Source organism: Coregonus lavaretus, assembly GCF_964263955.1.
Source record: "Coregonus lavaretus genome assembly, chromosome: 35".
Lineage (NCBI taxonomy): Eukaryota > Metazoa > Chordata > Actinopteri > Salmoniformes > Salmonidae > Coregonus > Coregonus lavaretus.
In genome coordinates this window covers 2743375-2758641 of record NC_140022.1, presented here as the reverse complement: position 1 = coordinate 2758641, position 15267 = coordinate 2743375, and the positions used below count along the sequence as shown (strand labels likewise).

At 45.6% G+C, this 15267-nt stretch overlaps 2 protein-coding genes across 2 annotated transcripts in view; both read right to left on the bottom strand.

Annotated features, from left to right (window-relative positions):
• Window positions 1-274: 274 nt before the first annotated feature.
• Window positions 275-5282, bottom strand: cryaa (crystallin, alpha A). The gene is made up of 3 exons (XM_084152692.1): window positions 4595-5282; window positions 2333-2455; window positions 275-538 (listed from the first exon to the last, which is right to left on the bottom strand). The coding sequence occupies exons 1-3, from the start codon at window positions 4790-4792 to the stop codon at window positions 326-328; spliced, it is 534 nt and encodes a 177-aa protein (XP_084008818.1). The 5' UTR covers window positions 4793-5282; the 3' UTR covers window positions 275-325.
• Window positions 5283-8678: 3396 nt separating this feature from the next.
• Window positions 8679-15267, bottom strand: part of cbsa (cystathionine beta-synthase a) — a 15977-nt gene continuing 9388 nt past the window's right edge. The window contains exons 12-15 of the mRNA XM_084152716.1: window positions 14409-14543; window positions 13778-13886; window positions 12905-12989; window positions 8679-12588 (exon numbers count right to left, since the gene is read on the bottom strand). Of these exons, the coding sequence (XP_084008842.1) occupies window positions 12461-12588; window positions 12905-12989; window positions 13778-13886; window positions 14409-14543 (457 nt within the window). The 3' untranslated portion in view covers window positions 8679-12460. The remainder of the gene's footprint in view (window positions 12589-12904; window positions 12990-13777; window positions 13887-14408; window positions 14544-15267) is intronic.

The following is a 15267-nucleotide window of genomic DNA, read 5'->3' as shown; positions in this document are numbered from 1 at the left end:
TAATATTGCCATAATAGTCTAGCGAAGTCTAAAAAATGAGAAAATATTAGGCTAGAAATACACTGATATCTTCTAGGTGTGGAGTCGGGGAGAGAGGGATCGGGGTAGGGTGGCGAGGGGAAGGAAGAGGAGCGAGGGGGGAGGGAGACTTTGGGGGTAAAGGAATGTGTTGTTCAGCCCCCCCCCCCCCACCCTGCCCCAGCCCCAGCCACATGGCTGCTTTATTTGGAAGAGAAGCCCCCTCTGCATGCCCCCTCCCGCCCATCGACCCCTCCCCCCCATCCCCGGTGCCACCCGGCCGGCAGCACGCCACACGCCCGTCTTCTTAAGAGGAGGGGGCGGCGTTAGTCTTGTCGTCACGGGTGACGGGGATGCTGCGGTCGCCACGGCCGAGGTCGCCACCGCCACCGGTGACCTTTGGGCCACACAGGGTCAGGAGGCCGTCAGTGGACAGTGTGCAGGAGATAGCCGATTGGTCCACGCTGGAGGGGAGGCGATAGCGGCGATGGAACTCACGCGAGATGTAACCGTGGTCGTCCTGGAGAGAGGAGAGAGAGAAATGAAGGTGAGAGAAACAAATGGTTGCAGATGGTTGCAATGTAGGGGGTTCAACACTTTAGATTTTAACAAAATATTACAGTTTTTATGGTGCTTTAAAAAAAAAAAAACATTATCCCTTCATGCTGTCTGTCATATGTAGGCCTAACCGTATGAATTCCGCCCTCTAAGAAAAAAGATCTGCAGCTGCTGGGAATTACGCAGAAAGGACGTTGGAGAAAACAAAACGTTGTTTAGTTACAACGACTCCCCAACTCAGCCTGTCCCTGGAGGCCACTAACATCCAGAATGACAATACATGACAACATGGAGGGAGAGAGAGAGAGGAAAATGCAGGAGGAAACAGGAGAGTGAATAACAACAGACTATGAAGAGGAGATAGAGGGAGAGAAGAGAGGGAGAGAGGAGAGGAGAGAGAAAAGAGAGAGGGAGAAAGAGTGGGAGAGAGAGAAGAGAGGGAGAGAGGAGAGGAGAGAGAAAAGAGAGAGGGAGAAAGAGTGGGAGAGAGAGAAGAGAGGGAGAGAGAGGAGAGAGAAAAGAGAGAGGGAGAAAGAGTGGGAGAGAGAGAAGAGAGGGAGAGAGAGAGGAGAGAGAAAAGAGAGAGGGAGAAAGAGTGGGAGAGAGAGAAGAGAGGGAGAGAGAGAGAGGGAGAAGTAGTATAGTGTAATCTAATGTAATGATGCTTAAATCTTACAAAAGGAAAACTCTATGTGGGCCACGTTCACCTCTATGACTAACATACGTCACATTCGTTCTGTGTCACCGTGTGGCCAAGGAAATTAATTGATCCCAAGCAGTGTGTCCCATTGTTTATGTAGGAATCCCTATCATTGGAGATGTTTTTCCTAGCAAAGTGTGTCAGTGTGTATGGTTTCGTCTGAGGACACGTAATTGCTTGGTTGTTTGACTTTATCCTGGCTGAACATGGGTCTTGAAAAGGGTTGAATTGAATTTGTATGAAGGGCAATGCGCGTAAGCCGACCAATTCACAGAGTAAACAAAGCAAGGCTGTTGTTGTGTGTGCACATCGACACACACACACACACACACATATACTCACTTACACACGAGTGCACAACACACAAACACACGCACACACATTCTTTGAATCAATTAGCTATTTAGGTTGAGAAATTCTCCTCTGACTCAAACTGTTGACTCTAATAACACATCTTATTAGCATCTCTTTGAGGACTTGGCTGGTTAAAGCTAGTGGTTGTTGTTGTGGCTGTGTTTAGTTAGTTGGAATGAGCAACCTGCCTAAGGATCAATGCACTGACCTGGAAAGCACAGTGATGACAGTATCTGGTGCGCCTGTTGCTTCAACTACTGCCACAGGTCGTTTCTATGTGACAGACACTCACACCATGTATATATGTCACAGGAGGGTGGTGGCACCTTAATTTGGGAGGATGGGCTCGTGGTAATGACTGGAGCGGAATTAGTGGAATGGTATCAAATACATCAAACACATGGTTTCCAGGTGTTTGATGCCATTCCATTCGCTCTGTTCCAGCCATTATTATGAGCCGTCCTCCCGTCAGCAGCCTTCACTGATATATATGTGCACATGAGAGAAACCTGGCTTTGGTGTGCCAAGCCATAGTAGAGGGATTGTGTTTGAACTCAGGATTGGGTGTACTACCACAAGTCATAGTAAAAGTTTTGAGCTAGCTCGGCTTGTCTGTCCAGAGAGATTAGGGTGTGTGGTGCTTGGATGGGGATGGAATCTTAACCCATCCAACCAGGGGACACCGATGGTGGGAGGCCTCACCTGTCTCTCTCCATGCTTGCCCTGGATCTCCACATAGTCATCAGTCACCTTCACGTTGAGTTCATCAGGAGAGAAGTGCTTCACATCCATGAAGACCGAGAACTTGTCCCTGTCGGACCTCACCTGGAGAGATAGAGGGAGGGGGGTTGAAGGTTAGAGGTCAGGGGTAGCAGGTGGCGGAAATCTGGTAACCACAGTGATGCTCATCTTCTGAAATGTATTTTTTTTCAATATCCTTTCAATTCAATTCTATATGTTGTCATCGAGTCATACCTCAGAGAGATATGAAGAAGATGATCCATTTCTAAAGTTTGTGTATAGATGCTGCAAAACAAAATGTGTGTCACTAGTCACCAAAACAGTATATGTTGTTTGGACATCGAAATTCTGCTATCCTGGCACCCAAGTTGAAATGCAGTTTAAGCTAGTAATGGAATAAGCCAGTATATGATGGGCTGGAGGGAGCATGACTCTGATTGGCCTGATTTCGACTAGATAGATAACACTGCACCAGTCTCTGAGCTCTTCCCTGCTGAGAATCACACAAGATTAGTGCCTTCCATTTGCCGCTCATGTGGCAACGTGAACAAGATGATTTCGATACATTTTCAGCACACTTGCAATAATCTTGCAAACCGCAAAATGCACTTTGTTTAGTTGGTTAAAGCTCCATTAGTAGGGATGTTTGACATCTTTGTTCTCTGTGCTCTCTTATGAGAATCAGCAACAGATACTACAGCTGTATAGGATTGCAGGATGTCGTAGCCATTCAATAACAGATCTGGCTAGCGCTGCTGCTGTCGTAGCCATTCAATAACAGATCTGGCTAGCGCTGCTGCTGTCGTAGCCATTCAATAACAGATCTGGCTAGCGCTGCTGCTGTCGTAGCCATTCAATAACAGATCTGGCTAGCGCTGCTGCTGTCGTAGCCATTCAATAACAGATCTGGCTAGCGCTGCTGCTGTCGTAGCCATTCAATAACAGATCTGGCTAGCGCTGCTGCTGTCGTAGCCATTCAATAACAGATCTGGCTAGCGCTGCTGCTGTCGTAGCCATTCAATAACAGATCTGGCTAGCGCTGCTGCTGTCGTAGCCATTCAATAACAGATCTGGCTAGCGCTGCTGCTGTCGTAGCCATTCAATAACAGATCTGGCTAGCGCTGCTGCTGTCGTAGCCATTCAATAACAGATCTGGCTAGCGCTGCTGCTGTCGTAGCCATTCAATAACAGATCTGGCTAGCGCTGCTGCTGTCGTAGCCATTCAATAACAGATCTGGCTAGCGCTGCTGCTGTCGTAGCCATTCAATAACAGATCTGGCTAGCGCTGCTGCTGTCGTAGCCATTCAATAACAGATCTGGCTAGCGCTGCTGCTGTCGTAGCCATTCAATAACAGATCTGGCTAGCACTGCTGCTGTCATAGCCATTCAATAACAGATCTGGCTAGCGCTGCTGCTGTCGTAGCCATTCAATAACAGATCTGGCTAGCGCTACTGTTGTCGTAGCCATTCAAGAACAGATCTGGCTAGCACTGCTGCTGTCATAGCCATTCAATAACAGATCTGGCTAGCGCTACTGTTGTCGTAGCCATTCAAGAACAGATCTGGCTAGCGCTACTGCTTCTCTCTGATTTACTACAGCCACTTCCCCAGGGTCATGTCCTTGTCTCCCCCACTCAGCTTTCTCTACTCTATAACTGTTCCATCTCCCTGTATTAGTAATGAATTCAGTATAGGCCTCCTAGATTAAATACATTGAGTTTCTCTGTGAAAGATCTGCACACATAGACCACCTTAGGCCAAATTACAGTATGAGTCAGATCTGTCCAATCTCAGTCCATTTTGCGCTTCCTCTTTTTATAGGAAAACAGCATACTGTTCAACCAATGAAACTGTAGAGGATGTAACCAATGCACCAATGCATCATGGCACTAATAACCCGGCTTCGATTCCTCCAAGGACACACAAGCTCTCTGTAAGCTACGACAACATGCAGGCTCTTCTATTCTATGACATCAAACACGGACAACCAAATCTGCTTTTTATCCATACAGATAGAAAACAAAAAAGTGCAAATTATACGTTTGGGTAGTTTGAACTAAAATAAAGTGACTACAGATTCAGAATGATGGTGAATGAATAGGTTTTAGTGGATCCTATTCTTCCCCAGAGGATGGAGCAGGTTAGCCTGGGTAAACCAGACTGAACGCTTCACTTCCAATGCTGAGCACAGTGATCGGTCAGGTTGAACAGGTTAGTTGTTACCTCAGACATGCCAGAGTTGGTGGAGTCCAGGAAGTTGCGGAACAGCGACTGTCTGTAGTAGGGGCTGATGGTGGAGGCAGCGTAGGGGAACAGGTCGTAGTCGAACATGCCCTCCCCAAAAAACTGATCAAAGAGACGGGCAGGATACATGGAGCCCATGGCGCGTCTGAACCAGGGGTGCTGGATGGCAATATCCATAGGAGCGTAGGTTAGGTTTTAGCTCAACGGGCTAAACAAAATAAAGCAATTTCTCGCTGCTCGGCTTTAGCTCGGCTGGCTAGTGCCTGTGTTCCGTTAGGAGTAGAGAGAGAGAGAGAGGCGAGAGGGAGGACAAGAGCTGCAGTGGGAGAGATACAAAGGCAGTAATAGTAGTAGAGAAGAGTAGGGGTCCCAAGTGGTGCATGCCCTCTCCTCTGCAGCCGCCCCCTCTTTATATACCTGTGGGGCAGAAAAGAGGGGCTTTAGTGTGGATCTCTGTGGAATGGCATTATCTCATGGTGGGACGGGCTCTGTCAGCAGAATCTGCAGGCGGTGTGCACACTGGCCCGTTCAGCTACAGTCTGGCCCCCGGGGGAGGCTGGCCCTCGTAACGTGGCGGGACCTATGCCAGCGCCGACCGGACGACAAGGGTCTGCCAAAACAAGCCGAGGCTTGGCCTGCCGAGGGGTGAGGAGAACGGAGAGAGAGAGAGAGAGAGAGAGAGAGAGAGAGAGAGAGAGAGAGAGAGAGAGAGAGAGAGAGAGAGAGAGAGAGAGAGAGAGAGAGAGAGAGAGAGAGAGAGAGAGAGAGAGAGAGAGAGAGAGAGAGAGAGAGGACTGGCTCATAGTAATGGCTGGAACAGATTAAATGGAATGGTATTGAACAAATCAAACACATGGGTTCCATGTGTTTGATCCCATTCCATTCACTCCATTCCAGCCATTATCATGAACCGTCCTCCCCTCAGCAGCCTCCTGTGGTTGGTGGGGTTTCTGACATTGGAAACAGGGTATTGGAATTGAACCTGTCTGTGTGTGTACATTAAGGCCTTGACGTGTAGCGAAGTTGTGGAGCACCGACATGCTCATCCTCTCTCTCTGTCTTTCACACACACAAAAACACACACACACACAGACATGCAAACACGCACAAACACACACAAACACACAAACACACGCACAGACACGCACACAGACATGCACACACAGTATTGTTCTGGTACTTTGTTGGGATGAAGAGCAGATTTAGTCACAATACAGTCTGGGGATGGCTGTGTGAGGGCGGGGAGCGGTCAACATGGGTATTTGTCCGATGTGGGACGAAAAGTATGGAATGTATGGAATGTAATATGGAATGTAAAGAGAAAAGCAGAGGGGAAACAGCAAGGGAAACAGCAGGGGAACAGCAGGGGAACAGCAGGGGAAACAGCAGGGAAACAGCAGGGAAACAGCAGGAGAAACTGAAAGGGAGGTGATCTGAACTGCCGGATACAGTTAATGTATAGTTAGGGCCCCCGGGCTATGTATCCTACAGTATCATGGGTCATGTTAGGGCCCCCAGCTCTATGTATCCTACAGTATCATGGGTCATGTTAGGGCCCAGCTCTATGTATCCTACAGTATCATGGGTCATGTTAGGGCCCAGCTCTATGTATCCTACAGTATCATGGGTCATGTTAGGGCCCAGCTCTATGTATCCTACAGTATCATGGGTCATGTTAGGGCCCAGCTCTATGTATCCTACAGTATCATGGGTCATGTTAGGGCCCAGCTCTATGTATCCTACAGTATCATGGGTCATGTTAGGGCCCAGCTCTATGTATCCTACAGTATCATGGGTCATGTTAGGGCCCAGCTCTATGTAGCCTACAGTATCATGGGTCATGCTAGGGCCCAGCTCTATGTAGCCTACAGTATCATGGGTCATGTTACGGCCCAGCTCTATGTATCCTACAGTATCATGGGTCATGTTAGGGCCCAGCTCTATGTATCCTACAGTATCATGGGTCATGTTAGGGCCCAGCTCTATGTGGCCTACAGTATCATGGGTCATGTTAGGGCCCAGCTCTATGTATCCTACAGTATCATGGGTCATGTTAGGGCCCAGCTCTATGTATCCTACAGTATCATGGGTCATGTTAGGGCCCAGCTCTATGTATCCTACAGTATCATGGGTCATGTTAGGGCCCAGCTCTATGTATCCTACAGTATCATGGGTCATGTTAGGGCCCAGCTCTATGTATCCTACAGTATCATGGGTCATGTTAGGGCCCAGCTCTATGTATCCTACAGTATCATGGGTCATGTTAGGGCCCAGCTCTATGTAGCCTACAGTATCATGGGTCATGTTAGGGCCCAGCTCTATGTAGCCTACAGTATCATGGGTCATGTACATTAATCAATACAATAGCCTTCCTACAGATTCTGTCTCTATTGAGGTGTGTGTGTGTGTGTGTGTGTGTGTGTGTGTGTGTGTGTGTGTGTGTGTGTGTGTGTGTGTGTGTGTGTGTGTGTGTGTGTGTGTGTTGTTTATGTCTGTCTGATCTGTGTGTGTGTGTGTGTGTGTGTGTCTGTATCATTGTGTTTGTGTGAAATAGCATGGCAATTCCTTTGTAAAGCAGCAGTGTGTGTTAAAGCCTAAGAACACAGAGAGAGGAGCTATCCACCCAAACAGACCCCTCCACGCCCGCTGCACCCACCGCCAGTTCCCATGGCTCTGATCCCTCTCCCGGTGACTTCCCTCCGGGCCTCGCTCACCGCTGTATTAACCTAATCCCGCTGGGCTTTCACCCGGCCCAGCACAGAGGCTTACACAAAGCATCAGCCAGGCTTTTTTTCCAGCCCACAGACTCACCTGCCAAGACCAACCAACCTCGGCTAGGGCCGAGCGCTTAGAGGGCATTGTGGGGCTGGATGAAGGCCAGAGGGGAGATGGGGGAGAGGATAGGGGTGCAGGACGTAGCGGGGGTAGGGCCATGTTTCAGCCCTGTCAGCAGGTTTAGGGGCAGAGAGGGTTTTATCAATGGGTCAGACAATGGAAGCCCTGGTCTGTGTATCTCCTACGGTACGCTAGACAGGTCAGGCTGTTCATCGTCAGCTTTGGTTGGAACAGTGGTGGGTAACCTAACCTGGGGCTAACCTGAGTTTGTTGGGGACGTATGGGGATATTGATTATTGTACTGGAATGTTGAGGGAGCTTGAACGCAAGCATTTCACTGCACCTTTTATACATGCCAACTGTGTACATTACAAATACAGTCTGATTTGTATTCCTTCCTTTAGGTGATCACTAAATGACAGTGAGTAGGGAAAGAGAAAAGGAAGGAAGGGGATGTGGTAGACTAGGTTTGAATCCAGGTCTCCTGTGCACCACAAGACTGTGTTAGCCCACTGAGCTAAATTGGGGGTTTCAGACCTCAGGAAAGGTTACTCACCACACCTTCTAATCAGGGGCTAATTCAGACCTGGGACACCAGGTGAGTGCAATTAACTACCAGGTAGAAATAAAGAAAATAAGTGTTTCGGCCCTCCAGGACCGGGATTGAAGAACCCTGTCATAGGGTAAGAGTTGAGTACCCCTGTTATAGACTGTCTGATGTGGTATGTCAGTTGAACTAAGCTCATGGGGCATTTATAAATTGTATTCAAGAAATATAATTAATTAAAAGTCCAAAAATGGATATACCCTTTAAAACCCTAAACAGTATATTGTATTATGAAATTGTTGCACGCCCACTCAGACTCAAGAGCAGTCACACTTGGAATGTTACACCAACCAAATCTATGCTCTTTCACTGCCACCTCGTGGTAGGGAGGTGTAACTGCTGATACGGTTATTCATATGCACAACTCAGCTATACATTTTTCCACAGAAGGTTCGGTAGTTTAGCTATCAAGAAGAGACGTCCAGAGAATTCGGCCACGCAGCCACGTCATACATTTTAAACAGTTAATGGCTTAGGTTCAACATAATTAGAGTACCATTTATCTTAATCACAATGGAATCTCAAACTACTATTAAAAACTAATGTATTTTCACTATACACATTATAAACACAAATAAAAACAACAGTATTCCATTACATGATTGCATAGCAAATATAAAGTGATTTTTTTAACAACACTTAATTTTTTTCATATTTTGTAAAGTAATTTTATAGTACACAAATCCCGATAATCCTTTTTACTCTGATACATCCAAAGTGAAAAGCATAAACAACCGTACCAATGCATTGCTGGAACACCAAATTATCTCGGACCCTGTATTACAGTGCATTCGGAAAGTATTCATCAATTCCTCATCAATCTACACACAATACCCCATAATGACAAAGCGAAAACTGATTTTTAGAAATGTATTTAAAAAAACAGAAATACCTTACTTACATAAGTATTCAGACCCTTTGCTATGAGACTCGAAACTGAGCTCAGATGCATCCTGTTTTCATTGATCATCCTTAAGATGTTTCTACAACTTGATTGGAGTCCACCTGTTGTAAATTCAATTGATTGGACATGATTTGGAAAGGCACACACCTGTTTATACAAGGTCCCACATTTGATAGTGCATGTCAGAGCAAAAACTAAGCCATGAGGTAAAAGGAATTGTCCGTAAAGACCTGGGAAAGGGTAGCAAAAAATGTCTGCTGCATTGAAGGTCCCCAAGAACACAGTGGCCTCCATCATTCTTAAATGGAAGAAGTTTGGAACCACCAAGACTCTTCCTAGAGCTGGCCGCCCGGCCAAACTGAGCAATCGGGGGAGAAGGGCCTTGGTCAGAGAGGTGACCAAGAACCCGATGGTCACTGACAGAGCTCCAGAGTTCCCCTGTGGAGATGGGAGAACCTTCCAGAAGGATAACAATCTTTGCAGCACTCCACCAAGTAGGCCTTTATGGTAGAGTGGCCAGACGAGAGCCACTCCTCAGGGGCGGCAGGTAGCTTAGTGGGTAAGAGCGTTGTGCCAGTAACCGAAAGGTCGCTGGTTCTAATCCCCAAGCCGACTAGGTGAAAAATCTGTCGATGTGCCCTTAAGCAAGGCACTTAACCCTAATTGCTCATGTAAGTCGCTCTGGATAAGAGTGTCTGCTAAATGACAAAAAATGTTAAAAATGTAAAAAGCACATGACAGCCCACTTGGAGTTTTCCAAAAGACACCATCCCTACGGTGAAGCATGGTAGTGGGGATGTCATAATACCTTTTTCAGCAGCAGGGACTGGGAGACTAGTCAGGATCGAGGGAAAGATGAATGGAGCAAAGTACAGAGTGATCCTTGATGAAAACCTGCTCCAGAACGCTCAGGACCTCAGACTGGGGAGAAGGTTCACCTTCCAACAGGACAACGACCCTAAGCACACAACCAAGACAACGCTTTGGGACAAGCCTCTGAATGTCCTTGAGTGGCCCAGCCAGTGCCCTGACTTGAACCCGATCGAACATCTCTAGAGAGACCTGAAAATAGCTGTGCAGCGACGCTCCCCATCCAACCTGACAGAGAAGAATGGGAGAAACCCCCCAAATACAGGTGTGCCAAGCTTGTAGCGTCATACCCAAGAAGACTCAAGGCTGTAATCGCTGCCAAAGGTGCTTCAACAAAGTACTGAGTAAAGGGTCTGAATTCTTATGTAACTGTTTCAGTTAAAAAAATTATAAATGTGCATACATTTCTAAAAACCTGTTTTTGCTTTGTCATTATGGGGTATTGTGTAGATTGATGAGGAAAAATACAATTGAATCCATTTTAGAATAAGGCTGTAACATAACAAAATGTGGAAAAAGTCAAGGGGTCTGAATACTTTCCAAATGCATATCAATCATACTATTTCATTTCATATGATCTTGTCAAAAAGGCTATTTTGGTAGCTAAACATATTTGACCATTCCAGAACAAAACCTCAATTTTTTCATTTAAGTATGACGTTGAAGAGTACGGTACAATGAATATGTGTATACGTAGTTTTAAATGGCCAACTCAGCGATTGAAAAAGCAGTTTGACATCAGCATTGCAGACATAGGAAAGTTGCACAGGGATAAAGCAACAAGATAACGTTTTAAGGCCCAATGCAGCTGTTTTTATAAACATTTCAAATCATTTCTGGGTAACAATTAAGTACCTTACCGTAATAGATTTCCATTAAAATTGACAAAAATAGCTTTTTAGCAAAAAACTTTCTCAGAAGAATTTTTCTAGGAGAGGGGAGGGGAAAACTGAAAACTAGCCGTTATTGGCAGAGAGGTTTGGAACTCTTTGCTATTGGTCTATTAACACATTTATCGCATGATGATGTCGCCATGGAACGTCGAAACTCCCGCCCACGCAAACCTGCTGATTAGAAGGTCCTGTGTAGATTGCATTTTCAACCAGCAACTATCAGTAAATAACACTGATCAAATTTCTTCACACTTTTACAGTGTTAGTTTCATCAGCTGTTGTACAATATGATACAAAAGACAGGAAATACTGAATTTGCAGAAAGTGTTTTTCATTTCATATATATATATATATACACAATTTGTTTTTCACACTATAAGGTTGGAATAATACTGTGAAATTGCAGTCCCGTGTGGCTCAGTTGGTAGAGCATGGCGCCTGAAATGCCAGGGTTGTTGGTTTCATTCCCAAGGGGGACCAGTCCGATAGCCTTAATGGCCATGTACTCTTATAATCTCCATCAGGCACAGCCAGAAGAGGCCTGGTTCCTTCATAGATTCCAGCCTTTCTAGGGAATCTTTCCTAGACACCGTGCTTCTGCATTGCTTGCTCTTTGGGTTTTTTGTATAAGGACTTTGTGACATCTGCAAATGTAAAAAGGGCTTTATAAATACATTTGATTGATTGAAAAAGTATGCACTCTACTGTAAATTGCTCTGGATAAGAGCGTCTGCTAAATGACTAAAATGTAAATTGTGGAAATTATAATGCCCTTTTAGTTTAAGATGTGTTTGAAAAGAGCGCCTGAAATTCCAGCCCGTTTTGGTGGGATGTAGTTTTGGCCTGCCTGGTGACATCGTCAGGCAGTAAATTAGTTAACAGACCAAACCTCTCTTCCAATAACAGCTAGTTTTCAGTTTTCCCCTCCACACCCAGTCAGTCCTAGCAACAGTCTTGTTTGAGAAACTGCTCTTTGCCAAGAAGCTACTTGTTTCTTATTGATCATGTTTTAATTGAAAACAAACACATTAAGATACTTAGTTGTTACCCAGACATGAAATCATAAAAACAGCTGCATTGGACATTTAAATAAACATCTACACACACACAGGTCTGTTTCCCAAACCTTTGTAATTGTGCAGTGTTGCGTCATTATGCAATAATGTTGATTATGCATAGTGTTGAAATACGTTGATCGATGTTTTCACAATTACAACAGTTTTTTTTCAGTAAAGATTGGTTTCACAATTATTGTTTCAGTACATGGAAGGGGGTACAGTCTGATCATTTAAATAAACATTACAGAGCAACATGGCAATTTCCTCTGTAGGCGGTGTCAACATTTTACATTCTATGATCAAGCTAGCAAAAATGTAAGACTTTTATATGTATGCATGGAGCTTTCAACGCTAGGGTTGTGGGTTCGATTCCCACGGGGGACCAGTACCGGGGAGGGGGGGGGGGGGGGGTGGACAACGACGACGACGACTATGAAAATGTATGCACTCTCTACTGTAAGTGGCTCTGGATAAGAGAGTCTGCTAAATGACGTAAATGTAATGAGAAAGCAGCAACAACAGTTTGTCCACCAAACATGTTCATAAGACCTCATATTCTTTTGTATTGTCATTCATATCGCCAAGTATGTTTGTGAGCTGTATGTGTAAATTAATGTGTTCTAATGTGTGTGTACACGAGGTGTGTGTGCGTATGACCCAGCCGTCACAGGGACACGGTCACAGGTCACTGCACTCAGAGAAGGACCTCTCCCTCTTCTCCCTGGCCGTGACGAAGTTGAGCAGGTCGATGGCTGTCACCACACCAAACACCATCTGCTTCATGCTGGGGGAGCCGTCCGTCAAGTCTGAGAGCAGAAGACAGGGAAGGGTAGAGTGTGGCATTAGCTCCCTCCTATAGCTATCATTGGACCAGGGGAGGGTGGGACTATGGTTGGTTGCAGGCCCAAATCAATGTTGGGACCTAATAACTGAGGACTTTGAGACTGGCACATATACCAGTCACATGCACAGAGCAGACATTAAACCAGGTTGGTTTAAAAATGGGTTCAGACCAGCCACCTTACCACCTTGTTACTGCCCTCAGAAAAGGACATGTCAATGAACCTTCACTCCTCTTATCGCAACATGTTCTCTACCATTATAGCAGGCAGAAAGACTTACATTGGATCTGTTCGTGTACCACCAGGGCAAAATGGTCCGTCTCCAGGATGCGAGAGAGCTTCCCCAGGTTATCAGTCAGACGGATCTGAGAATAGAATGAGACGTGAAGGTTATCAGTCAGACGGATCTGAGAACAGAATGAGACGTGACGGTTATCAGTCAGACGGATCTGAGAATAGAATGAGACGTGAAGGTTATCAGTCAGACGGATCTGAGAATAGAATGAGACGTGAAGGTTATCAGTCAGACGGATCTGAGAATAGAATGAGACGTGAAGGTTATCAGTCAGACGGATCTGAGAATAGAATGAGACGTGAAGGTTATCAGTCAGACGGATCTGAGAATAGAATGAGACGTGACGGTTATCAGTCAGACGGATCTGAGAATAGAATGAGACGTGACGGTTATCAGTCAGACGGATCTGAGAACAGAATGAGACGTGAAGGTTATCAGTCAGACAGATCTGAGAATAGAATGAGACGTGAAGGTTATCAGTCAGACAGATCTGAGAATAGAATGAGACGTGACGGTTATCAGTCAGACGGATCTGAGAATAGAATGAGACGTGACGGTTATCAGTCAGACGGATCTGAGAACAGAATGAGACGTGAAGGTTATCAGTCAGACAGATCTGAGAATAGAATGAGACGTGAAGGTTATCAGTCAGACGGATCTGAGAACAGAATGAGACGTGAAGGTTATCAGTCAGACGGATCTGAGAATAGGATGAGATGTGAGATAGAGAGGACTGTTTCATCATATAAACAAACATTGGTGGTTACAGTGTGTGTGTGTGTGTGTGTGTGCGCGAGAGCCCTATTTGCACTACTTAATGAAAACGTGTATGCTTGCGAACACGTGTGTGTGACTGACCTGTTTGAACTGGTTGTAGATCACCTTGTTGACCGGGTCTGAGGGTTTGACCTTCCCAGCCAGCACTGAGGCCAGCATGTTCCCCAGAGTAACCATTCCTAGGATCAGCCTACACACACAGTTATTTTAGCAGCAGAACAACACTACCCATGGATTATGTCACCAGAACAGTTGACTTGAATCAGATGGTCATCAGTCTGCTTTCCAACAGACACTGCAAGACAAATATCACCTTTCAGCAGGTCAATAACCTAAAACACAAGGCCAGATCTACACTGGAGTTGCTTACCAAGACAACATTGAAAGTTCCTGAGTGGCCTAGTTACAGTTTTGAGTGTCCAGAAGTGAAACATGGGTTTACAACATTTAGAAATCAATAATACTAAATTAATTGAATTCCAGGGTTATGTCAAAAGGAAGTTATCTTCAAATTCTCTACAATAATTGAATTTCTTCACCATGAACTGGTAAGCTGCACAAAGATAATGGACGCATCCCAAATGGAACCCTATTCCCTACACGGTCAACATTAGTGCACTATGAAGGGAATAGGGCTCCATTTTGGGATGCGACCACTGTGAATGAAAGAGGCAGGAGATGAGACAGTGAAGGAGTGCAGGAGGACACCCACCCAGCCGCGTCCACTACAGGGGCCTGGTCAAAGCCTTTCTCCTTCAGGATCTTGATGGTCTTCTGACAGCTGACCGTGGGCAGGACGGTCAGAGGGGCAGAGAGGTTCAACCCCTGCAGCTTCAGGTTCCACCACCTGGGGGTGGGGGGCAGAGAGAGAGAGAGAGACAACCAATTATAGAAATAAAAACAAAATACAGGCACAATATGCAGAAATCGCCCCGCCATCGCCTGGTTGCTAAAACTCTACAATTTACGCCTGATATCAGTTTGTGACAAAACAAGCAATGTTGAAAATCATTGTACCATCTAAACCTCTGTGAAATCTATTTTCAATTAACAAAATATATTGTATTTTCAGCTGTACTTTCAGCTGTACTTTCAACTGAATTTAACTGTATTTTCAGCTGTAGTACAAAACCGAAAGTAAAAAGACGCAAAACTGCACTTAACGAAAGGAAGCACAGAAATGGCACACATAGAACAGATCTACTGCTTCTTAGACATGCTTCCAATTAGAATGACAGATCTATAACTCCCATTTCTATGTGAGTTTGGTCAGGTCGCCCACAGAGCTACATATTGCACCTTTAAGAGAAAACTACAAACAAATAGACAATGGATCACTAGATGAAGACATGTTCAGAGACACAGACCCACCAGGGTTTATTCAGGCTCACAGACCCACCAGGGGTTATTCAGAGACCCAGACCCACCAGGGTTTGTTCAGACCCACAGATCCACCTGGGTTTATTCAGAGACACAGACCCACCAGGGGTTATTCAGACCCACCAGGGGTTATTCAGACCCACCAGGGGTTATTCAGACCCACAGACCCACCAGGGTTTGTTCAGAGACAC